We start from the raw sequence: 26225 nt of genomic DNA, 5'->3' as shown, positions 1-26225 counted from the left end.
GCCAGGGGGGTTGGATGGGTTCGTTCGAACCCCCCCCTCCCATCCCCCACCCCCACTCGAACCCCCCAACTACGTTGCATCCCACTTTGACTGGAAGGCCATTTCATAGACAGTAACTGAGCCAACACTGGGCCGACACTATGTGGGGAGATAGCTCATTTGAAGCAATTCATGTCCATTTATGTTAAGAGTGGGGAGCAACAGACAAACAATTCAGGACAGCAACAACAGACTTGTGACAAACTTATAATGAATAAAGTATGTCTAAATTAAAATATTTTTAGTGTGCTCGTGACTCGGGAAACATTGGAGCAGGGAGCCAAATAAAGTTCACTTTCGCGGGAAAAGATCCCCCCCACCACAATGCTGGCTACGGGCCTGCACACCCAGCGTTGCCCCCACACGCTCGTTTCTGGTAAAGGAGAGGTAGGCGTAAAGGACGACACATTTAGACATACAGGTACACCACAGCTCAGTCTCTCAAAGAATACCTCCCACAGGGTCTCGGTTGAGTCTTCCACCACTCTACTCCAGCTCTCTCTGTGGCAGTCTTCTCCCCCAATAACAACCAAGTGGCTGCGATAAAGTTTGACTGCGGCTAAAGTTCGATATTGGACACTAATTCAAAATCAAAATTTAAATACATCTGGTACATGATGGACTCCTGTATCTGTGTTAGAAAACTGGTGAGGAGTATCAATGTTAAAAGGTCAAGGAGCGTAATTCGTTTATAAGACCATTTTTATGGGGGGGGCTGTGACACAGCGCGCTAAGCACCCCACTTGGGCTTGCATGCCCACGAGGACCCAGGTTCGAGTCCAGCCTGGGTCACATCCCAACCTTCCCCCATCTCTCTCTCTCCCACTCATTTCCTGTCAATCTCTACTTTCCTATCATCAATAAAGGCACAAAAGCCCATAAAAATATATTTTAAACAAAAAAGAATAACACAATTTTTATTATTTGATTTTTTTCAAAATTGCCAGAATGATGAATGAAAAATATGTAGCCTTGTGGAATATGAGACACATCTGCCTCTGTGTTACAAAACTCACGGTAAAAAGGACAAAGAGCCTTATTAGTTTATAATGGCCTTTTTACATACATTTATTATTTATATATATAGGCCTACAGTACAGTGATACATCTGAAAAACAAGTATTGTAAGTAAGTGTGGCACGAGGGTGTTTACACTAAAAAGTGGTCCAGTCACTCAAGGTCAAAAGTTCAAGCCCCAGCACCAAACAATTTTAGTCAAGTGTTAATAAGAACTGCAAACAGTCTTTCACATCGCTGTGGAGGAATTTTTGCCAACATTCCTTTGCATAATTGTTTTAAAATCAGCTAGCATTAACAGAGATGAATGGTTACAAATGGAGGGCTGGACAACTTACAGCCTTCAGGAATTGTTTGTAGAGAGCCAAATTCATGCTTAACTCAATCATGGTCGTCACGAGGCAACAAAACAGCCCCAAACCATGAAATTCCCACCACCATGTAGTTTTGACATGACATTCTTTTTATCACACCCTGTCCTTATTTCTCCGTTCAAAAACTTAAACTTTTGTTTCATCTGTCAACAGAATATTTTCTCAGAAACCTTTTATGCATTGTCAATATGTTTTTTGCACATTTGAAACGAAGTTTGATGCTCTCCTTGTCAGAGTTGGCTTTGGCCTTGGAACTCTGACATGCAATGTTTGTCTCTTTCTTATCGTGGAGTTATGAACACTTCGAGAAAAATAACACCTCCAGTTGGACAGATGTTGTTCTGTGTTCCGTTCTGAACTCTTGGATCTACCGTCACTGTCTTCTTGGGAGATTTTTTGTGTGACAGCCATTCTTAGAAATGTTCACCACTACTGTAGTGGCACTACATCATGATTTATCCATTTGTGGATAATGGCTCTCATCATGGTTTGCAGATGTCCCAATGATTTAGAAATGGCTTTGTAACCTTTTACACTCTCAGACATGTCAATTATTTTTGCTATAATCTGCTCCTGAATGTTTATGGATGATAGTGTAATGTCATGCTTTCGCTATGACCTGTTACACATTGTCAAACAGGTTCTATTCAAACTATCTCTTGATTTACAAGGTCAGGTAGCAGTCAGACAGGCAGCTGTGAAATATAATTCGATTTTTCAAAACAAATATGAATAATCACAGGTACCTCCTCATTTAAAAAGGGGGGCAATTACTTTTTCTCACAGGCTGCAAGCAGGTTTGGATGGAATTTTTCTCTTAACTAATGAAACTAGTGCAGAGCCCGTTTGACCTATTTGCTCATTTTGTGTTTGTACTACTACTTCTACTGTGGGCTTAGTACAAAAAAAAGAACTGGGATATGTTGGAGCCTTCCCTGTGCCTTCCTAATGTGCTAATTAAAAGACATGAAAGTTGCTTAACTTAGAGATAGAAACTTTGCACTGCAAACGGCCGTGCCACTGCTACCCTCCAATTTGAGCATCATTCCATCGAATTACAGGCAGGGCCGGATTAACGCACCGGCTAGATAAAGCTGCTGCCTAGGGGGCCCCCACCTGCCATGGGGCCCCTGACTAGCCAGAAATGAAACATTGCAGAATTGTGACAAGATGCGATATTGAAAAATTCATCTGTCATGTTGAGTAGAGTTGGTAGACACCTATAATTCCTAGCTCACAATTATGACACAGTCTACATCAATTGGTCCGGAAATTTGTCTTCTTGGGGGTGGGCACAGCATAGCCTAATAGCCTAGGGCCCCCAGGCCATCTTAATCTGGCCCTGGGTGCAGGAGTTGTGCATGGAACAGACAGGACAGACAGATGTTTCTTGAATTATTTGATTAGATATTAGAAAAAAGCTAAGCCCCTTTGTGTCAGATGCGACAGCCTATGAGAAGTGTAGTAGGTGTGCACAGCTGGTTTGTGTCGGTTGCGCTTCAGTGCTGAAAATGGAATGTTGGCTGGTTGTGCTGTCAGCCGCCACCGGCAGACTTCAACAATTAAATATGGAATGTTGATTCTACTGTTGATTTCATGGCGACAAACGGCAGAAAGTTGGAAAAATAGCTTATCTTCTGTATTTTATGTCAAAACGGAGTGAAGCTTTGCACTGCAACCCACAGTATAGCCTACCACTGCAAAGTCACCTTCCAAATTTGAGATCATTTGGTGCAGGCAGTTGTGAGTTCCAGGGACCTACGGAGGAACAGAAAGAGATTTCTTGAATTGTTAGATAATAAAAATAATTTAAAAGCCTGTGGGAACACCTGATGGTTTTAGGGTGTGGTTCCGGAAAGGCCAATTGTGGCTTTCACAATTCTTGTTTTATTTTTCCACAGAGGTTTCTTGAATTATTAGATAGACAATAAAATAATTTAAACGCCTGTGGGAACACCTGATGCTTTTAGGGTGTGGTTCCGGAAAGGTAAATTGTGGCTTTTGTAATTCTTGTTTTATTTTTCCACAGGTTGATTTGTCTTTCTTTCAGAATATGCAGCAAGAGGTAAGTGTCAGACACTAAAACAAAACCAATCACAAGGGTTTTTTCACATCAATTCAATCCGGGCATACATATCACATAATCATAGCCGTTTTTCAAAGTCCCTCCTCTGACAGTGATTTTTCCGGGGGGCGAAAGTGAACATTTGTAGTCATTGATCTTTTATCTGTGTTTATTTTTTTCATATAGGCCTACTGTATCATGTTTTTCTCTTTCCCTTAATTATATAACTTTCCTTTAGTTATATATAATATGTTTTCTACTTGTAGTAGTTCTTTGTACTATGTACTTGTCACTGTTATATAGGCCTACAGTGTATTCTGCACATTGCTCCCACCCCATAATATGTTATGTGTTTATGATTATTATTATTATTATTTCTATTTTTGTTTTTAATCTTAACATCAACTCCTGCCCATTGTCTACAGATGAAAATTACCCTTATAGCTATAATGTGGCTCAATTGTATGTTGTGCATTATCCCTCTCAAATAAACATTAAATGGAATGAAAGGAAATGAAATTGATATGAGTTTAAGGAATTTATATGGTAGGATTGACCCACAAATATATGATCATAACAGGACATGAAAACAAATGAACAACCTAAGGTCTGATGTTTTAGACATTAATGAATCAAGATTGATGTCCTACAAGCTTCCACTGCAAGGACTTTTCTGAAGAATGGGCAAGTATTTCATTTTAGCACATTAGTTTGGTTGTTATACAGTATATGTACTGTATGTATGTATGTAGGCCTATCCTGTATGTATGTATGTATGTATGTATGTATGTATGTATGTATGTATGTATGTATGTATGTATGTATGTATGTATGCATGTATCGTTGTATGCATGTATGTATGTACGTACCTATGTATGTATGTATGTATGTTATCATGTATGTATGTATGTATGTATGTATGTATGTATGTATGTATGTATGTATGTATGTATGTATGTATGTATGTATGTATGTATGTATGTATATATGTAGCATATGTATGTATGTATATAGCATATATATGTATGTATGTATGTATGTATGTATGTATGTATGTATGTATGTATGTATGTATGTATGTATGTGAATAGTGTATATCATTGTTTCTCAAAGTGGGGCGGAAGCCCCCTTAGGGGGGCGCGGAGGTATTGGATGGGGGGCGCGTGAAGTCAGAAGGTTTTTCTTTTTTAATACTTTTCTGCTTTGCCATTAAAGGGACACTGTGTGAGATTTTTAGTTGTTTATTTCCAGAATTCATGCTGCCCATTCACTAATGTTACCTTTTTCATGAATACTTACCACCAGCATCAAATTCTAAGTATTCATTATGACTGCAAAAATTGCACTTTTCATACATGAAAAGGGGGATCTTCTCCATGGTCCGTCATTTTGAATTTCCAAAAATAGCCATTTTTAGCTGCAAAAATGACTTTACTTGGACCATACTAGAAAATATTTGTTTAATACTTAGTAAACTTTCATGTAAAGATCAAATTTGGCAAAAGGCAGCCCAATTTCAATAAGCAGCATAGTTGCAGTACCTTTTTTGGCCATTTCCTGCACAGTGTCCCTTTAAGTCAACACATTCACTTTACAATCACAATATATTCAGTAATTTATTCACTAATATTTGGAGAACATCATAGGCCATATACGTGTATAATAAACTTTACGAAGGCCTATTTATTTGTATTTTCGTAACCATTTTGCTCGAGGGGGGCGCAGACAGACACTCTTCTTCTGAAGGGGGGAATGGCAGGAAAAGTTTGAGAAACACTAGTGTATATGTACATATGTACACTACCGGTCAAAGGTTTAAGGGTCACCACACCATACCATATATTTTTCTGGCAATTCAGCTTATTCTGTTCAAATTTCATTTCCGGTTTTAAATCACTTTACTGTGTCATTTCCCTATGAAACAAATGCTTTAAGCAAATACACAAATGTGATGCTGGAAAAGGTAACTGGAATTAATTTTAATTAAATTATTGAAAGCTATTGTGTCTACAGAATACTGCCGTGCAAAACAAGAACGCAGTAACTCAAAATGGTCGAAAAAAAAAAAATTCGGAAATGGGCTTTAAACTACCTAATTTGTCTGATGGTCCAACACCGTCCCGTTTTAGAGAAAAATCATTTCAAAAGTGCAAAAATAACCAAAAAAAAGTTACTGCGGTGTTGTTGAGTTACTGCTGCACTTTCCAATGGGAATGGTTCGGGAGTAGACAGTAATGCTAGCCAAGAACGCAGTAACTCCTGCAGTAACTATCCCAACAACAAGCCGTATTTAAACAAAGATATCAATGACTGTCTTACAGGCCTGGACTGGGAGAACAAAATGGCCCGGGCATTTTTGGCCCAGACCGGCCCCTCATAATCAGCGGAGCACATGCGATTACTTATTGACCAAGCGGCCTATGCGAAAAGGCGCAATATTCATGCATGAATCTCTCTTTCAGCTACCAGAAAACACCAGGAAATGTGTGCTGACTATATCAACTATTTATTTAAAATGAATCTTAGTTTGGGCAGTGGTTTAGAAATGCAATAGATGACCACACTCACAGCAAAAGTAATCTAGGCCTACTCTACTTCTCTCTCTAACTCAACCTCATCCTGGCCTGGTTTGACTAGATGAGAAGAGGGAGATAGATTATTTATCACAATGTATACAGCACTTGCAAAATATTCAAATTAATATAGTATTCAGTGTATTGTTTGTCTAGTAATTTATACAATAAAGATGTTTGTGTCACAAGTCTTATTTTCTCTTGCTGACCCATGGGCACCAGAGGAGGTGCGACAGGCAGCAATGCCCAGCAGGTATTAACAGCTACCTGTACAATCCTGAGTGTATAGCCTACTCATAAATTGACCTAGATTAATGTTAAATTGAGGGTTTCTTCTAACAGGTGCATTAGAAGAGGGGTTAATTTCCTGTTATCAAAATGCATCTCTCATTGCATAAGGAAGCTACTTTAATAGCTTGAATGATGAAAGAAAATCATGAACTGCCTATCACCACAATGCTTTAGTGTGTCAAATATGTTAAGAAAGCATTAACATACTAAAGTTTCAAAATGAGCAGTGCTGAAAGTGGTAGGCTACATAAAATAGTCTACAGATAAAACTGTATCAAAAGCTTATTCAAAAGAAATTCTTCAATCATTTATCATTTCTAATTGTCCTGGATAAAATAACAGCTGAGAGAGATAGAGAGAGAGATGCTAGGTCTTTACCTACAGAATATGGTTTGATTGTGCTCCAAGAATTTAAAAAAAATCCGTTTGGCAAACCTTTTCCACACGCGAGACGCGACAACCGTTACACGACATATGGACATTTTCACTGCGTGGTAAATGTGATTACGCAAACGATCGCTGAATATTTAGTGAGAGTAGGCACGAGTTTGACAGTCTTCGAAACGCATTTGGTACACGGAATGCTTTAGAACAACACCACTGGTGTTCCATTTAATGCTATACATTTGGCACACTGCCGTGGCTACTATATTGTTAATATTATTCACGTCAGTGGTTTGGTGTATGGAATGTTTGTCTTCTCAAATTTCCGTGAGTCGTGCGACCGGACCAAAGCACTTAAGCACACTTATAGTGGTGGGAATTAATGGCCTATTTAATATTAATGTTTAATGCTGAAGTGAGAGTTGGGGAGAGGCATGGAGTATCCTAAAGTTTGAAAGACTTGACTCATACCTGTCAGGGCTCGTAGAGGCTACTACTGCCGCTTCACCTGTCTCCTAGCGTGCTCCTTCACTTCCAACATGCAGAAGTTGTTGTCCCTCTCCTGCTGCTACAACACTACATGCGTGAACACATTATCTTGCCTCTGCTGCAAGTTGCTTTTTTTTATTCCTTTTCCGCAAGCTTTTCCACACCACCTTTTAGTTTTAGTCTCTCTATCGCTTGTGTCTCAAATTTGCGCGCGTAATGCATGGTAGGGGTGGGGCCGCAATGAATAGTTAAGTCCGACTCAGATGCACCATTGGGCCACCCCCTCCCTCTAGCCCCTTTATGTGTGGGCTGATGTCATTGGAGGAGGGCCGAGGGCCGTCAGCACGAAATTGTGGGCCGCCGGTCAATTTTTTTTTTTTTAAAAACATTAATAATTATTTTTAAAAACCGACATCATTGGCCCTCTAGGGGCGTCGGCCCACCGGGATTTTGCCCGGTTTGCCAGATTGCCAGTTCACCCCTGTGTCTTAAAAGGAAGAGAGCGGCTTTTAGGGTGGGGGACAAGGTGGCAATGAGGGCGGCCCAAAAGGACTTGAACTTTCACATAAGATCCGCGCGTCGGCAACACAGGGAGCGCGCGGAACAAGACCTGGCGGAATGCAATGGAAAGAAGCTTTGGGACTCGATTAGGCACATGACGAATATGACTGCTAGAAGAAAGCCCTTGTCTGCTCCCAATGAAAGTGTTCGTGCGAACGAGCTGAATAATTTTTACATGCGTTTTAATGCGGATAATAATGCTGAATGTGCGGGGGTTTTGGAAAATGTAATATGTGATATGGATGCGCATAGGGTAGAAATCAAGTTGGATACTGTGGTCAAAACTTTTAGAGGTATAAACTCCAAGAAGGCAACAGGTCCGGATGGTCTGTCAGCCTTTACCCTGAAGTCGTTTGCGGATGAATTATCTCCAATTTGGCTTAAATTGTTTCAACTATCCATCGACTCCCACAGCATTCCAAAGTTATGGAAGACTTCAATCATTTTACCGATCCCAAAAAAACCTAGCCCTCAAGAGGATAATGACTATCGGCCCGTGGCCATAACCTCTAATGTTTTTAAATGTTTCGAGAAGATAATGGTTGGGAAACTGCGCACGAGTGTTCAACCTGCTCTTGACAAGTACCAGTTGGCTTACACTGAGAACCGCAGCACAGGAGATGCCATTGCAACCATAATGCATCTAGTGCTTAAACACCTAGAGAATCCTGCTAGTCCAGCGGATTGGTGAATTGATCATGCACTTTTGAGTAAAAGCATGAAAATTGGTACACATATACCTCTTCCTATGCTTATTAATATAAGAGTTGGAGGCGTCGCGAAAAATTAAGAATTTTCAAGATGGCCGCCAAATCCAATATGGCCAACCCAAATTAATGAAACTACCTGACACTTTGTTGTAAAAGCATGAAAATTGGTACATATATCCTTATTGATATGCTGATTAATATTAGCATTAGAGGCGTAGCGAAAAATTATGAAATTTCAACATGGCCGCCAAATCCAATATGGCCAACCCATATTAACGAAACTACCTGACACTTTGTAGTAAAGACCTGAAAATTGGTGCACATGTCCTTCTTAATATGCTGATCAATGTTATCGTTGGAGGTGCTGCGAAAAATGCTGTATTTTCAAGATGGCCGCCACATCCAATATGGCCAACCCATATTAGTGAGAAACCATCATGCACTGCGTCATAAATGCCTCAAATTTGGTAAATACATACTCTATGATGTACCTATTAATGTTAGAAATGGAATTGTTGCATAAAACCAAAATTGAAATGTTCAAAATGGCCACCAAATGAAATATGGCCGACCCATATAACAGGAATTGTATAGCAGATGAGTGAATCCATTATGCACGTAGTAAAAGCATGAAAATGGTTACACATTTCCTTCTTTTTCAGCTGATTAATATTAGATGTGAAAAACACAGAATTTTCTAAATGGCCGCCAAATCCAATATGGCCAACCCATATTAACTACCGGGCACTTTGTGGTAAAAGCATGATAATTGGTAGCCTACACAGTTACATCTTTATGTGCAGATTAATATTAATATTAGGAATGGAGGTATGAAAAAAATATCTGAATTTTCAAGACAAATCAAACATGTTTGACCCATATTAGTGAAACCACCATGCACTTTGTAGCAGGAGCATGCAATCAGCACACATATACTTATTGATATGTATAATAATGTAGAAGGGTTCATGTGAGAAGTGCGTGAAAGCACAGACACACACACACAAGTAATAGTCCTAAAAAGATTACTCTGGAAGTGATCCTAACATAGCCTAATTTCGAAACATCAAACCCTACCCTACTAATGTTATATATATATATATATATGTGTGTGTATGTGTAGAGTTACATATTGTGTTACAGTACATTAGTGAAACCAGGGCACAATTTGCAGCGAAAGCATGAAAACACATGTATCTTTTTATTGTATTAACATCATCAAAAAATAAAAAGAATTTTCAAGATGGCCCCACATCAAATATGGCCAACCCATAGATGTATAAATGGGCATAAAATATCCTATATTTATCTCAGTATAAATTTCTCTGTACTTGTAGTAGAAACAAGTAAACTTTCACTCAAGGTTACTCAAATTTACATACCCTAAGTTGACTTTGCACCAACTGTGGCATTCACCATTTATTCAAAGTTTGTGTGTATCTTTTAATTGGGCATGGTTGGCAGTTTGATTGATGTTGGCCACAGGATATACCACGACCTGGGGAATCCCATGCTGCTTTGCACAATCGTTCTGATCTGAAAGACAGCATGGATTCTATCCCTCAGCAAAGTACTAGATCTTGGGCTCCATTCAGAGAGCAGGGAAGGGTGGAAAGGCGACGACTGCAGTTTGTTTGAAAAGATACAACTGACACGATTGGCTTTGGGCTATGCATATGCCAAATGAAACATTCGTAACACCCAATTAACGGCCATGGGCAATTTTAAACCACACCTTTCCTATGAGAAATTGCATATGTAACCTTCAGAGTATCTCACTTGTGAGATCAACTGGTGTTAACCAGCCAAGACATACCCATACAAAATACATGGGACAAGATTGCAGTTCGTTTGAAAACCTTGAAGTACAGCTAGAAGTAGTAATTAATTATTGGTTTCTTTTCTTAACCATGTTTTAACCATGTCCATGAATTGACAAATCAATTGAACTTTCTAGCAACCTTGAAATCTTGACCCTTTTGAATTTGTGGTCATGAGAGGCATATTAAACACAAGGCCTATGCAGTCGTCACTAACTGCTAGAGGTACTGTATATCCCACAATGTGCCTGGAGGATTAATTAATATGGGTTGGCTACATTTGATTTGCCGGCCATCTTGAAAATTCGAGTTTTATTTGCTATGCCTCTATTTCAAATATTAATCAGCATATGAAAAGAAATGTGTACCATTTTTCATGCTTTTACTACAAAGTGGGTGTTAAATTCATCAATGGTTTCATTAATATGGGTTGGCCAGATTTGATTTGGCGGCCATTTTGAAAATTAAACTTTCTTGCAATGCCTCCATTTCTTTTATTAATCAAAATGTAAAGAAGTAACTGGGCACCCATTTTCATGTTTTTAGAACAAAGGTAGCTTCATTAATAGGGATTGGCCATATTGGATGTGGCGGCCATCTTGAAAATACAGCATTTTTCATGGCGCCTCCAATGATAATATTGATCAGCATATTAAGAAGGACATGTGTACCAATTTTCAGGCCTTTAATACAAAGTGTCAGGTAGTTTCATTAATATGGGTTGGCCATTTTGGATTTGGCGGCCATCTTGAAAATTCATAATTTTTTGCGACTGCTCCGATGCTAATATTAATCAGCATATCAAGGAAGATATATGTACCAATTTTCATGCTTTTACAACAACGTGTCAGGTAGTTTCATTAATTTGGGCTGGCCATATTGGATTTGGCGGCCATCTTGAAAATTCTTCATTTTTCGCGACGCCTCCAACGCTAATATTATTCAGCATATCCAGCAGGATATGTGTACCAATTTTCATGCTTTTACTCAAAAGTGCACGATTAGGCCCTTTTGTGTGTCTAATCCGCCGGACTATGCAGGTTACGTCAGACTTCTTTTTATTTATTTCAGCTCTGCTTTTAATTTAATCCAGCCACACATTCTCCTTGAAAAATTAATTCAGCTGAATGTAAATCCGTTTTTAATTAAGTGGTATTATTCTTTTTTATCAAATAGGCCACAACGGGTCAAGTTCAATACTACTTTGTCGGATACAACGTGTTGCAGTATTGGCGCGCCCCAAGGTTGCGTCAGCTCACCATTTTTGTTCACTTTGTATACGAATGATTGTGTCAGTTCAGGGCCAAATCAGTATATTATTAAATTCTCGGACGATACTGTTATTCTTAGCCTGCTCTCTAAACATGATAATGATAAGGTAAACAGCCACCAAACAGCTATAGATACATTTGTTGATTGGTGTGATTCACACTTACTACACATCAATACTAAAAAAACAGTAGAGATGGTGGTAGACCCCAAATCCCTCTGTGGCCAGGGTGCAGTGGCTGTGCATGGCCAGGCCATTGAACAGGTTAAAACTTTTAAGTACCTGGGTGTACATATAGATAGCGACCTTAGCTGGCGCACCCAGGTCACCAATGTCTGTGCCAGGATACACCAGCGTCTCCATTTTTTGCGCAGACTCAGAGTCTTTGGAGTGTGTAAAAACATAATGTTAATCTTCTATAGAGCCACAATAGAGTCTGTTCTCCGTTATGGGATTACCAGCTGGTTTGGCAATCTCACAGTTAAACACAGGGCACAAATCTCAAGACTTGTGAGTCAAGAAAAATGCAGGTAAGATTATGGGGGTAATGCCCCCCCTTAACCCGCAGGAGCTCTTTGAGCAGGCCACTATCAGTCAGGCGAATGCCATTGTAGCGGATGGTGATCATGCACTAAATGGAGAATACTTCTTTCTGAACTCTGGGAGGAGGCTCAGACTCCCTTGGTGCAAATATAATCGTTTTAAAAATTCCTTTATACCCCATTCAATCAAGCTACTGAATAAACAGGGAATAAGAGAGATTGAGTGGGACAAAATGGACCTCTGTAGCTAGTGTTGGTGGGGATGGAAACTAGGGTAAAAGCTGGGAGGGGGGTATGTAAACATGAAGGCATCCCTGTGTTTACTATTTGTATTTATTTATTTATTTATTTTTGTAAACTATGGAATGGATGTAACCTAGTTATTTATTGCAGGGTGAAGGTGGGGTTGGTTGTAGAACGGTGTATGTGTGTGTGGGGGGGGAGGAGCTGTGTGTGTGTATGAGTGTGTGTATTGGGGGGGGGGGGGTGTACTGAGTGTGTGTGTGTGTGTGTGAGGGGGGCGGGGGGGGGGTGGGGCGTGTATGGACTGGATGGGTCAGGGGCAGTGGGTTAGGACATCCAGTGCTTCTGAGCATGTAGGCCTACACTGTTTTTCTTCTATTGTTTTACTGTTGTTTGTTTTTCTGTGTTGGTGTCATGTGTCCTATGTGTTCTATGTGTTCCTTATGATGCTGCAACCTCCCTGTCTCCAAAGCAAATTTCTCCTTCGTGGAGACTAATAAAGAAACCTAACCTAACTAACCTAACTCCATTTCGTGGCAGTAATACCAGCCAAGAACGCAGTAACTCTTTTTTGTGGCAAAAAGACACTGCAAAATGTTGTTTTTTCGGGGTATTTTATAGTTTGACTGCCATAAAATACATTTTGACATAGTGTATATTTTTTTAATATATATTCTTCTTATGTAGATGTATGCAAATTCATCTTACTAAAGGTGAAATTGTATTTCAGTTGGCAACGATACGGCTTTAAATTAACTCAAAAGCTCAAAAGTCCTATGGTGTGATGGTAAAAGTCCTATGGTATGACACTTTGGAGTATCACACCAAAGGACAAACAGGTCACACCAAAGGACTAGATATCTGAGAAATAGCTTTTAAAACAACTGGTAGTACATTTTTTGTTGCTTTGTTGTTTGACTAGATAAATATTGTGTACTCAAATTACTTATTCCTTTATTGCCCATTGGAATGTATACTTTGATGCATTGTTGATGAATATTTATTGTTGATTGTAGATACTGTCAAAGTATATAAAATGTCATTAATGTTGCTTTGAAACCATAAAATATGACAGTGAAAGAAAGATGAGTGAGAGAGTATAGAGAAGTATAGACGAATAAAGTATGCTGTGGAGAGCTCAATATATAGCATAAATGTGCTGTCCAGCTTGAGATACCAAACAGGCACTGGCCACTACACACTACAGGTTCAATGGTGTGACAGTCATAGCATACCTACAAAGAGGGTGAGGTGTGATGGTCATGCCAAGGTCACACTTCAGTATGAGTCTTATGAGCTCTGCAGGTTACATTTAATGTGGCTGCATGGCTGCATGGCTGTCATTAAGTGTTACGATAGGCTGATAAATTATATTATATGACTTTAAGACTTGTAAGTGTAAAATGTAGGTCTATATTGACTACAACATTACGATCAAAAGACAAAATAATCATGTAGATACCTTGTCAAAAAAGGGAGTCCAAGGCACTCTTCTTGTGGAAAAATATTAAAAAGCCTTTATTGAAACATGGCTAAAAGTTTTAAAACATGGGAGCAGAGAATCATGTTGATACATTAGTTTCTGGCTCAGTTTTGCATTTCTGTCCTTTAGCGTGACATGAATGTCCTAAGGTATGACATTTTTTAAACACTCACATATTTGTTTGAGCTTAACAATATGTTTGATAAACACTGAATATTGCATTAGGGAGGAACTAATTATCATCCCTGAAATGTTAGTAGAAATTCGGACAATTTTATTTTTAAAAATAAAGATATCCCTGTATTTCCTCGAAGGTTTCTAATAAGCTCACCTCTAATGGAAAACAAAATACTTGAATGTTAATTTCTCATCAAATTACTTAATATATATATTTGGGTAGATGACGGAAAGGCAGCAAAAAACATTTTTTTCACAAAACATTGTTTATGAGGGGAAAAAGTATATGTCTACGTAGTGCAGCAATTAATCTTTCAAAAAATCCAAGTGGTCACAATGTTGGTCTATTCATTGATTATTTATTTACGTTGATAAAGCAATTTGCTGAAAATATGTCCTTTGGTGTGACGTTAAGAAATAAATATATTAAGTAATGTAGAAATGGCTTGATGGAGTTTTATGAACATTGTTACACTCTTCATATTTATTGCAATTTTTAAAGTCTTAATTTAATGAGAAATTACCATTGAAGTACTTTTTCCCCATTAGATGTGAGATTATTAGAAACCTTCGAGGAAAAACAGGGATATCTTTCTTTTAAATGTTCAAAATTGTCCGAATTTATACTAACTTTTCAGGGACGATAATTTGTTCTTCCCTAATGCAATATTCAGTGTTTATCAAACATATTGTTTAGCTCAAACAAATATTTGAGCGTTTAAAACATGTCACACCGTAGGACATTCATGTCACGCTAAAGGACAGAAATGCAAAACTGAGCCAGAAACAAATATATCAACATGATTATTTTGTCTTTTGATCATAATATAATGTTGTAGTCAATATGGACCTACACTTTACACTTATAAGTCTTTGAATCATCGATTATCAGCCTATCGTAACTCTTAATGACAGCCATGCGGTCATTGAATGCAACCTGCAGAGCTCATAAGACTCATACTGAAGTGTGACCTTGGCATGACCATCACACTTTTGTAGGTATGTTATGACTGTCACACCATTGAACCTGTAGTGTGTAGTGGCCAGTGCCTGTTTGGTATCTCAAGCTGGACAGCACATTTATGCTGTATATTGAGCTCTCCACAGCATATTTTATTCATCTATACTCCTCTATATACTCTGTCACTGATCTTTCCTTCACTGTTACCGTTATATTTTATGGTTTCAAAGCACCATTAATGACATTTTATATCATTTGACAGTATCTAAAATCAACAGCAAATATTCATCAACAATGCATCAAAGTATGAATTCCAAAGGCCAATAAAGGAATAAGTAATTTGATTACACAATATTTATCTAGTCAAACAACAACAACAACAGAAAATATGTACTACTGGTTGATTGAAAAGCTCTTTCTGAAATATCTAGTCCATTGGTGTGACCTGTTTGTCCTTTGGTGTGATACTCCAAAGTGTCACACCATAGGACTTTTACCATCACACCATAGGACTTTTGAGCTTTTGAGTTAATTTAAAGCCATGTCGTTGCCAACTGAAATAGAATTTCACCTTTAGTAAGATGCATTTTCATACATCTACATAAGAAAAAAATATGAAAAATATACACTATTGTCAAAATGTATTTTATGGCTGTCACACCAAAGGACTACAAAACTAATACATCTTGTGGTAGCAAAACATAATTGATTGACTGAAGAACTCTGAGTAAAAAATCTAAAATCCACCCTTGCCATTGGCTTCTTAAGGGTCTAAAGTCACAATTTATGTACCGCTGGAGCTTCAACAATAGATAATTATCCACAGAATTAACCAAAAATATGATGTCACACCACAGGACATTGTTTTCTGCGACAAAGTTTCATAAGTCCATACGGTCTCAGAAAAACAGGAAAAAAATTAAGCATTGCCACTTGCTAAAATAGACACCTTGAAAAACATGCCAGGGTTGTTTAGACAAATGACTGAGCTTTGATTATTTATTTAAAAATGTTTTAATATGGAGAACCAGGCTTGCCCCAGTCACACCATAGGACAAATGTGACATTTGACTCAAAATTAAGTATACTTATTTAAGCTCTGGATTTATTACACATTACTTTTTCACAACAACGACATTAGTTTAATCATTTAAAGCATTGACAATTTTGAAAGCATGAATTTACTTAATTTTAAGAGCCTGCGACAGCAAAATTTACACGTCACGTCATCTACCCATTTCTTAACGTCACACCAAAGGACATATTTTCAGCAAATTGCTTTATCAACGTAAATAAATAATCAATTAATAGACCAACATTGTAACCACTTGGATTTTTTGAAAGATCAATTGCTGCACTATGTAGACATATACTTTCCCCCCTCATAAACAATGTTTTGTGAAAAAAATGTTTTTTTGCAGCCTATCTGTCATCTACCCATATATCATTTGAAAGAAGCAAATTTACGCTATCCACTGAGCCTATATAACAGGTTCCACCAGATTCATTCTGATGGGTAAAAATCCATGCATCAATTTTGACTTGAATTTGAAGTCAAGTGCTAATGCAAATAATGTGATAAGACATTTTCAAAACATTCAATTTTGTAATAAGATGGAGAATTGTGCAAAGACAACATATGAGTTTAAAGGTGCACTGTGTAAGATTTTTAGTTGTTTATTTCCAGAATTCATTATTTTTTCTTTTTCACAGATACTTACCACCACCAAGCCTTCATTATGACTGGGAAAATTGCTGTTTTTCATACATGAAAAGGGGGGGATCTTCTCTATGGTCTGCCATTTTGAATTTCCAGAAATTGACTTTTTTAGCTGCAAAACTTACTGTAATTTGGTTGTAGTAGTAATATTGGTTTATTATTTGGTAATTATTAATGAAAAGATCAAATTTGGCATTAGGCAGCCCAGGTTGAATGAGCAGCATTATTGCACTACCTATTCTGGCCACCATACACAGTGCACTTTTAAAGCCTACAAGCCTTAAAGCCTATTAGTGTTTTGAGAGAAATACTGTGTTCATTTAAACATTCCCAAACCGTTTTTTGGTCCAAGATATGACTTCAGCAGCTCAACAGGTGTGTCTTTCATCGTGTTTTCCTTTTTGTTTGGCTTACCATATCCTTGAATCATTCAATTGATGTGTATCTGAAGGGTGCATGTCTCCTTTTAAGAAAGATGTAATATGAAATAAAGGATGAAATATTTGTTCCATTTGTTAACCTCTTAACTTGTGGAGGGCCCTGTACCGGGCCAGATGACTTTTAACTTCATCCTTGAACTTCATTACGCAATTGTTTATAATCCAGGTGGTGTAATAAACACAGGAAGAATACATATCATTGGAAAGCTTAGACCCTCAGGAATACATTTCACCCTATTTAGAGATTTTAAGATTTAATATGTGCATTACTACCTATTTATTATACAATGTCACCTTTCAAAGCTGACCCCCTCAAGCTTTTGATGTCTCCCTACTTTCTTATAATGAGTGGTCATCAAAAAAATGAATAAATCCTTGGAAAACATGGTCTCAAAATGTCGGTTAGAATCTAAGGTTAATGAAAATATATCCTTTTTTGACTGTATTTCAACCATTAGCTGTACAACTCCACTCAAACCACTTTATTGTGAAAAAACGATAACATTTTTCTTTCCTCAGGCATTGTGCTGTTTTCACGATATGGATTACTTTACATCACGATAACGATATACCGTATATCACGATATAGCCCAATTACATACGTTTTCAGTTATTCTCTTTATTCGCTCTTTATTTTTTCATGTCGCAAAACAACCTTTCTTTAAAATGGATCTTTTTATTGCTATTTTTACAGTTACATGAACTTATAGTGTATATTGTGACAACATGAAATGTAATTAAATGATATTCAATTTTATACAACTGATAAAATTACTATCACGATATAAACGATATAGGAGAAAGGTCACGATATACACTTTTATATCACGATAAACATATACAGTCAATCCGGAAAGTATTCACAGCGCTTCACTTTTTCCACATTTTATTATCTTACAGCCTTATTCCAAATACTACAAATGAATCTCTGTTGTCAAAATCCTCCACAAATTATTCCATTATGACCATGTGAAGTTGTGGAAATGTATAAAAATAAAAAACAAAGAAATCATATTTACAAAAGTATTCACAGCCTTTGCTTAATACTTTGTAGAACCACCTTTGGCAGCAACTACATTCATTTTTTCATTTCGAAATGAAAAGGGATTAAAAGGGAGGTCATCTGTGATGTCAACATGCACTGTGACTATAGAAGCAGATATTGATACTCTCCATAGGATTTCATTCAAAACTCACACCCATCTATTTTAGCCAGGTGCAAACTCAAAATGTACAATTTCAATGTACTGAAAGGTTGAAACACACACCGATGACCTCCCTTTTAATCCCTTTTCATTTCGAAATGAAAAAATGAATGCAGCTGCTGTCAAAGGTGATTCTACAAAGTATTAAGCAAAGGCTGTGAATACTTTTGTAAATATGATTTCTTTGTTTTTTATTTTTATACATTTTCAAAACTGTCAAGACAACTTGTTTTTCACATGGTCATAATGGAATAATTTGTGTAGGATTTTGACAACAGAGATTCATTTGTAGCATTTGGAATAAGGCTGTAATATAATAACATGCGAAAAAAGTGAAGCGCTGTGAATACTTTCCGGATTGACTGTATTATTGTCATATTGCCCAGCCCTATTGGCACATTTGCTTTGAATGACTACAGCTCCCACAAAGAAAAAGGTAGAAAATCAATTCAAGCCTGAATGATAGTCCAGAGTCGAAGTTTTCAAATGAGCCATATACAGTAACTCTTCTGTATTACATCCAGGGACATAGGAATTTCAGATTTTCTCATCAATACCTCTTTGTCCAATGTCTTTTCCTGTACATAGTGTATAGTGTAAAGGCGTATCCAACCATGGCAGATGACTGTACAACACCTCAAGGGGTGAACTTTCATATGTGACCATGATAACGCGTCTAGCTCAATAAAAGGTTCTTGTACAGTACGACATTATTGGGGGGTGCATTTTGACTGACTAAAACATTTACAAAAAGACACTTGGCAAAGCGCATGTGTATATCCACACAAAATTGTCTTGGGGAAGGTCATATATAGCTGCAACAAGACCCCCATTTGACAAACAGCTTCAGTAGATCTGTGAATAAGTCTTCAATGTGTTTTAAGGCCAAATGTATCAGCTTAACTACTGAAATGTAATTTTCAGGGGTCTTCATGACTGCATTTCAGAAAAATATGTTGTAACCTCTGTAAGTCCTTGGCATTACATCACAAAATCTTTCTGTCACTTCCTGTGAATTCCACAGAGTCTTTACTTTCAAATGGTACCAGCCACTTAATGTTAGGTCAAAGTATGCAGACATTTAAGTAGACGTTGTGCAAAACTTTTTTTTTAAAGCCTCAAAAATAGCACCGCAGCTTAATCAGAAGACAGTTTCACATGTTTTCTGAGTCCATGATCTAGCTTGTTGCCACACAACACACAACACTGTTAAATGTCTGCATGTGCATTTGTGAAGCACTTGTTGGAGTGTGTTTGTTGGAGTGTCATAGTGTATTGACAATGATCACATCAACTACAATAATTTTTCATAACTGTCTCATATACAGTGACTACAATTTTGATAATTCAATCTTTTTATAATTATGAAGTAATTAGTCCTTATACATCTTAGCTTATGAATAGCAGCCAGTTTGCAATGGTCTTTTGTTTGTGCCATTCACATTGGCATTCAATATAGGCCTAGTTCATTTTAAAATGGTCTTCCTTGTGTTATAATTTTCCAACTATCACATCATTGTTGTCCCTGTCCCAACTTTTTTGAGATTTGTTGCATGGGTCAATTTTAAATGATCACACATTTCCCTCAAAACAATACTATTGTCTGGCTTTAACAGTTGATATGTTGACTTTGTGCTAAAATAGCAGCAACTTTTTTGGAATCCGGTTGTTCTCCCGATGTACTCCTTATAATAAATTTGTGACAATATTAGGGTGACCCCAAACTTTTGAACAGTGTGTGTGTGTGTGTGTGTGTGTGTGTGTGTGTGTGTGTGTGTGTGTGTGTGTGTGTGTGTGTGTGTGTGTGTGTGTGTGTGTGTGTGTGTGTGTGTGTGTGTGTGTGTAGGCCTATGTACAGCATGTGTGTATTTATGTAGACTATGTAGGCTATTAAAAAAAAAGGCAGGACGCCAAGGCACTCTTCTTAGATAAAACCGCTTTATAAACAAGGCTAGTTCATGTTTGAACTTAAATAATTAAAAATACTGCCACTGCCAACATGTTTCGGCCGCTACAGGGCCTTCATCAGGGCACAAGGTGAATCTAGATCTAGATTCACCTTGTGCCCTGATGAAGGCCCTGTAGCGGCCGAAACATGTTGGCAGTGGCAGTATTTTTAATTATTTAAGTTCAAACATGAACTAGCCTTGTTTATAAAGCGGTTTTATCTTAGAAGAGTGCCTTGGCGTCCTGCCTTTTTTTGATATTTTCTACGTCTTGGCCAAAGAGCACCTTCAAACCACCACCAGTTTTACCACTTGAACGCCGCAGCCCTCCAGCCCTCTACTGTTTCAGTGTTATGTAGGCTATTACTTTGAAATCTGCATCTTCTTGTGATATTTCTTCAGGGTACGGATTTTAGGTTCCAGCCCTGCCTTCAATCAAAAGAAAATGTTCTAATGAACAAATTAGACAATTAAGCTTTTTAAATATTTGAATCAGTGATTAATGTCATTTTAGTACCTATTGGAATGTAGTTGTAGGGTAGTATCTATTGCAATTCAATAGGAAATATAAAAAATACACTATGCACACATACATGCAACATGCAAACATTATGCACATTATGTAAACAACATTTTTAGGGTTTTATTGTTATTACAATATGGTCTAATTTTCTTTTGTCTTGTAGAGGACTGGAAAAGGCTGTCCATTGCAAAATGGACAGAGGATCAAGTGAGCATTCGCAAGATCCATGAACAGGAAGTCAATGGAACAGCCCTTCTTGAATTAATGCTTGAAGATCTCATGTTATTAAATATTAAACTTGGACCAGCTCGGGTAATCATCAACAAAAGGGAGCAGCTGTCTAAATCGGTTAAGACTGTAGATGTGCAAGATGAAAAAATGCAGCCACCTTTTACCAGAGATATAACAAGTGGGGCAGGGGCATGTCAGGAACTAGAAAAAGAACCGCAAATTGAAAAAGAAAAGGAACCCCCATGCAAAAAAATGTCAGATAATGAAAATGATGCAGAAAAACACTCAGACCGCCATCACACTGAAGTTAAGGCATCATGCAGTCTGGGACCGCAGGAACTCCAGAGCCACCAAGAAGGACTCACAGCTGCAAAAGAGACCCTCAGCAGTCATAAAGATTCAGAGCAGGCAACGACTGGAAAGATGCCTCTTGAAGAGGATGCCGTATCTGTTGTCATGCCTATGACAAAGAAGGACTGCAGACCGAGGCCATTTGAAAAAGAAGGGATTAACCACACATATATCAAATCCAATGTCCTTTACCCAGAAACTGGCGCGTCTGATCTGATTTCACCATGTCATGAATTCAAATCATTTGCCACAGCTGCTGAATTGGACCGTACCAGACTACAGGCAAAGTTTGCGAGAGAAGTCCTCAAATTTGCAACTGGATGCATGAATGTGCGATCAAATGGCACAATTCATTTTGGAGTCATGGACAGCAAAGAGGACAAAGGCTATGTCCATGGAGAAATCATTGGAATACCAGTGCTAGAAAAAGACGTGTATGTTGATGCTCTAGATTACATCGAGAATGGGAAATGTTTCTCTGCTTTACATTCTAACCATGTAAGGCAGTGTGTCCGCCCACCTGAGTTTGTGAAAGTCATTGACATGGACACTGATCAAAAGCGGTACGTTGTGGAAGTTGACATTGTGCCCTCAATAAACATTGTGAAATCCATGACTTACGCTGTTCGTCTGCCTAACTTCAATGAGAAGTCTAACAAGATCATATATGACAAAGGTGAGCGTACCATCTTTCGTAGGGCTGGTGCATCTAGCAAGCCAGTTGATGATCTAAATGAGTTTTACACAAGGGTGCAGGAACGGGATGCTCTAAGAGAAGATGCTGAAAATACACAGAGTCCCACTAAAGCAGAACCTTCCAAAGACTTGGGAAGAAAGCTCACAATGCTTGTTACAAGAGGAAAGAAACACATTGACAAGGGGGAGTGGTTTATCCTGGTCACAAACAGATTTGGCCATGAAGATCTCCAAAACATTGAATTCTTGCTGAATATGAAGCTCTTCAGTGTATTTGACTTTGATCCTCATTCAAATGTGTCTGGGTTCTGTCAAGAATACCTGAAGCACCGTACTGCCAACTTGCACTTTTTACAAGATTACAGAATCCCAAGTGGATTGACCATGAAGGAATTTGAAAGCCGCTTGTGTTTGTTTGACCAAACCAGTTGGATCTTTTGCAATGGTCGCAGTGATTTCAAAGGAAAAGAGGCAAATGATGACAAGACATGGTTCAAAACGAAAAAGACTCAGCTAAAAGAGTGTGTGTCACTAATCTGCAAACAGATACTGCCCAAATGTACATTCACACTGATCTTCCTCCTCACCTCTCCAGTGGAAGATCCTCTTCTACATACCTACAGTGAATTTTTCTCTGACATGGAGGGCCATGAGGACATCATCTTTATAACAGAATCTCAGGATAACTTCGCAAAATGGCAGAGCTTTGCAGGAGGTAGTTTCTGTGATGGACAAACTGTAGCCCGTTCAAGTGTTGTGGGAATGAAAATGAGTCATGTTAATGAAACTCTTCAGCGCATCCAATCTGGATCTAGAACTGCCAAACATCTGCCCACATATGGAAGAGGGGAGTGTCTTCTTGACACTCGAGAAGAACAGAAAATGTTTTCTCTCGAGATTCTTTTTATGGATCACTGTGATGAAACCAAAGAAGACGTCATTGAAGCTGAGAAAGAAAGCATTGAACAGCACTTCTACCATGGAGGAAAAGTGAGCTGGATGAACTTCTGGCTGGCAGAAAAGAAGCATGTTGGGGAGGTTATTCAAAGGGATGCTTACCATGAAATCTTGAATCTCCTTAGTGACTCTCTCAAGACCAACACAGACGCTACGACCACTCATGGCCTCAATATATTTCATCACCCAGGCAGTGGTGGGAGCACTGTTGCTCGCCAGGTCTTATGGAACAACAGGAAAAAACTCAGATGTGCTGTTGTGAAGCCATCATACTCTGCCATCGCGGTTTCTGAACATGCTTATCTGCTTCGAAGGTATGACGAAAATGACAGTCTCAAATGTTTACCAGTTGTTCTGCTTGTGGAAGACTGTGACGACGACTTTTTATGTGACTTGAAACATGAGTTTGAAGTTGCTGTGAACAGAGAAAAAACTCAGAGAACATTGTGCTTTATCGTGCTGAGCTGCAGACGATCCTATGGCCCAGAAAAAATGTGTAAGGAGTCACCTCTACATAATGTGTCGGTCACCCACAAACTATCAGATGAGGAGAAGAGGCAGTTTGCCGGCAAAAGGAAGACACTTGAAAAGCAGTACAAACCAGAGTTCATCTTGACATTTGTACTGATGAGTGAAGGCTTTGACCAGAAGTATGTGGAACAGTTTGTAAAAAATTTGCTCCAAGGTATTGACCATGACCACATTGTCACTTGCATTATCCGCTATGTGGCACTGCTTAACACTTATGTGCAGAATTCTTTCCTTTCTCAATCCCATTGTGAGGCACTGCTAACTAATCATGGAATGTTTGAATGGCACCCGGCTACGGAAAAGGAAGAATTTCGTCGCCATGCCTTTGAGAATGCACTGACTGAGCAAGCCAGATTGGTTTTTGTACACCTACAGGATGAAAGAACAAATATCAAATCCATCAGAGTCATTCATCCCTTAGTAGCGAAGGAAATCCTTCAGCAGCTTTTGCATAATAACAAAGAGGAAAGTGGGCTGGCTCTGGAACTTCTCAGTGATGACATCTTATTTGACCACAGGTTTGATAGATATGATTATGTGAAGTTTCTGCGAGACCTTTTCATGAGGCGAGATCAAGTCAACAAAGGAGATGAGGCAGACAGCTTCTTCTCCCCCCTCATTGAGCATGTCAGAGATACCGAAACTGTGGAGAAGGCTATTGATCTTCTCAAAGAGGCATACAGGCGTTTTGACAAAGATCCCCTGTTTGCACAGCACCTAGCACGTCTGAACTACAGCCAAGACAAGTTTGAAGAAGCGGAACACTGGGCTGAACTGGCTGCCAAAAAGTCACCTAACAACCCATTCATTCTTCATACCAAAGGCCAAGTGTACAGGAAATGGTTCTATGCAAAGGTGGCAGGAATAAAAAAGGAGAGCAAAAGTATCAATGCGGTCAGAATCACAGATGCTGTTGGAACAGCTGTCAAAGCTATGGATTGCTTCCAGGACTGTCAGACAGCAGCTATTAAGGATGCTGAATCTATGAACAATGCAGGATTTTTTGCAGCAGTCGAAGTTGGATGTCGCCTTTTACAGCTTTTTTCCCACTCATCTGCATTTTCAAACAAAATAGAAGGCATGAAATATCTGCTCACTGACTACATTCCAGAGGAGGTAAAGGAACCATGGGAACATTTTCATAGCAAACTCAAGGGTTTACATGTCATCATTCGATCAGCTCTGGAGTGGATATCAGAGGACCTGAGCTACTTTCAGACAGACCCAGGTGCTGACGAAGAGGAGACAGAGGACCCAGTCAAACATCCTAAAATGTGGCTGCTGACAAAGTCAGCTGAGTATGGAAAATATTTTGGTGACTCTTTTCCTAGTCCTCATTCAACTTCAAACATTCCACCTCCCACTTTGATACGCATGAAAATTTACCAACTTGGTGGTGGGAACATGACTAGCATTTTCTCCATTTTGACTGATTCTAAACAAAAAAATAAGGTCAAAGTTCTGGAGGAACTCATTTGTCTCTACAAACAAAAGGGACAGACGGATCAAATGGATTTGGTCAACCACATAGCCTGTCACATTGCTCTGAGTTGTCTCTCAAATCAGTCACAAGTGTTGATTTCTCTGAAAGAGCTCCAAGATCTTAGTCAGAAGTTCCCCAAGGATAAGCAGAAGTGTCAGCCAAATGCTCTCTTCTTACTCACTCTCCTATTCTGGCCTGAAGAGCATGAGAGAGAAGAGGACAAAGAGAAGAAATATAAATTTGTCTTATCTGTGGTGAAATTTCTTACGACCTGCTACCATGATAAAATGAAGGACATTCCCCTAAAGAGAAGAAGAATCTACACCCATTTTTTCTTGGGGAATGGGAAGGGATTGGCAAAGATCGTTCACAAGAGCAAAGTGGAAATAACTACAAAATCTTTGCCAGTCACTGAAAAGAGAATGAGATGGTACCATGGAGAGGGATGGAAGTTGCCAGAGACTGCTAAGCTGCTGAGATCCGTTTCTGGAAGGACAGAAAGCCACAGTATCTATTTAGCAGGCCCTCAAAATCTGGACTTCATGGTCCCTGCCCAAAACATGGCGTCTTTGCCTAAAAGCAATGAAAATGTCACTTTTTACTTGGGATTCACAATGAGAGGACCCATGGCATATAATGTCACTAAAGTGGGTGAGGAGTGAATGGGATTCTTTACTGTCATGAGCGTTCTCTCTCTGCCAGGCAACGAGCACTGATTACTTGCAATGACCTGCCACTCAGCCGTTCCAACCAGGTTGAGTTGTTTTTTCTCTCCCCCCTCAATATTTGTGTTTTGTTGCCCTCTAACTTTTGTTTGTTGCATGTGCCCACGAAAGGTTCACTATTTTGTGTTTTTGTATTTACAGCTTTCGCTATTGGTTGCGCTGTTTTCCCCCTGCGTTTTTTGTTCGTGCTGCGGTGAACATGCTTTTGGGGCTTGGGTTGTCCTTTTACTTTTCTAGCTCGTTTTTGTGGATAACCCAGGAGGGGACTCTCTCTAGTCTCGAGCTGGGTAAGCCACTGAAGACTCGAAGGCAGTCAGGCTCTTATTTTCAGCATGATTTTCATTATACAATAGTCAGTGTAGGAGCAACCCCTGCCCGTTCTCACACTCACTTGCCCCCAACGCAGTGCACCAATGTG

At 38.7% G+C, this 26225-nt stretch overlaps 1 protein-coding gene across 1 annotated transcript; it reads left to right on the top strand.

The window, feature by feature from the left end:
- Window positions 1-363: 363 nt before the first annotated feature.
- On the top strand, window positions 364-25744 carry LOC134468212 (sterile alpha motif domain-containing protein 9-like). Its single transcript, XM_063222153.1, has 2 exons — window positions 364-460; window positions 20997-25744. The coding sequence occupies exons 1-2, from the start codon at window positions 364-366 to the stop codon at window positions 25742-25744; spliced, it is 4845 nt and encodes a 1614-aa protein (XP_063078223.1).
- The last annotated feature ends 481 nt before the right edge of the window (window positions 25745-26225 follow it).

The sequence above is a fragment of the Engraulis encrasicolus genome, chromosome 18 (genome assembly GCF_034702125.1).
Source record: "Engraulis encrasicolus isolate BLACKSEA-1 chromosome 18, IST_EnEncr_1.0, whole genome shotgun sequence".
NCBI classification, from domain to species: Eukaryota; Metazoa; Chordata; class Actinopteri; order Clupeiformes; family Engraulidae; genus Engraulis; species Engraulis encrasicolus.
The sequence above is the reverse complement of the archived record's forward strand: the minus strand, read 5'-3'. Positions and strand labels throughout refer to the sequence as shown.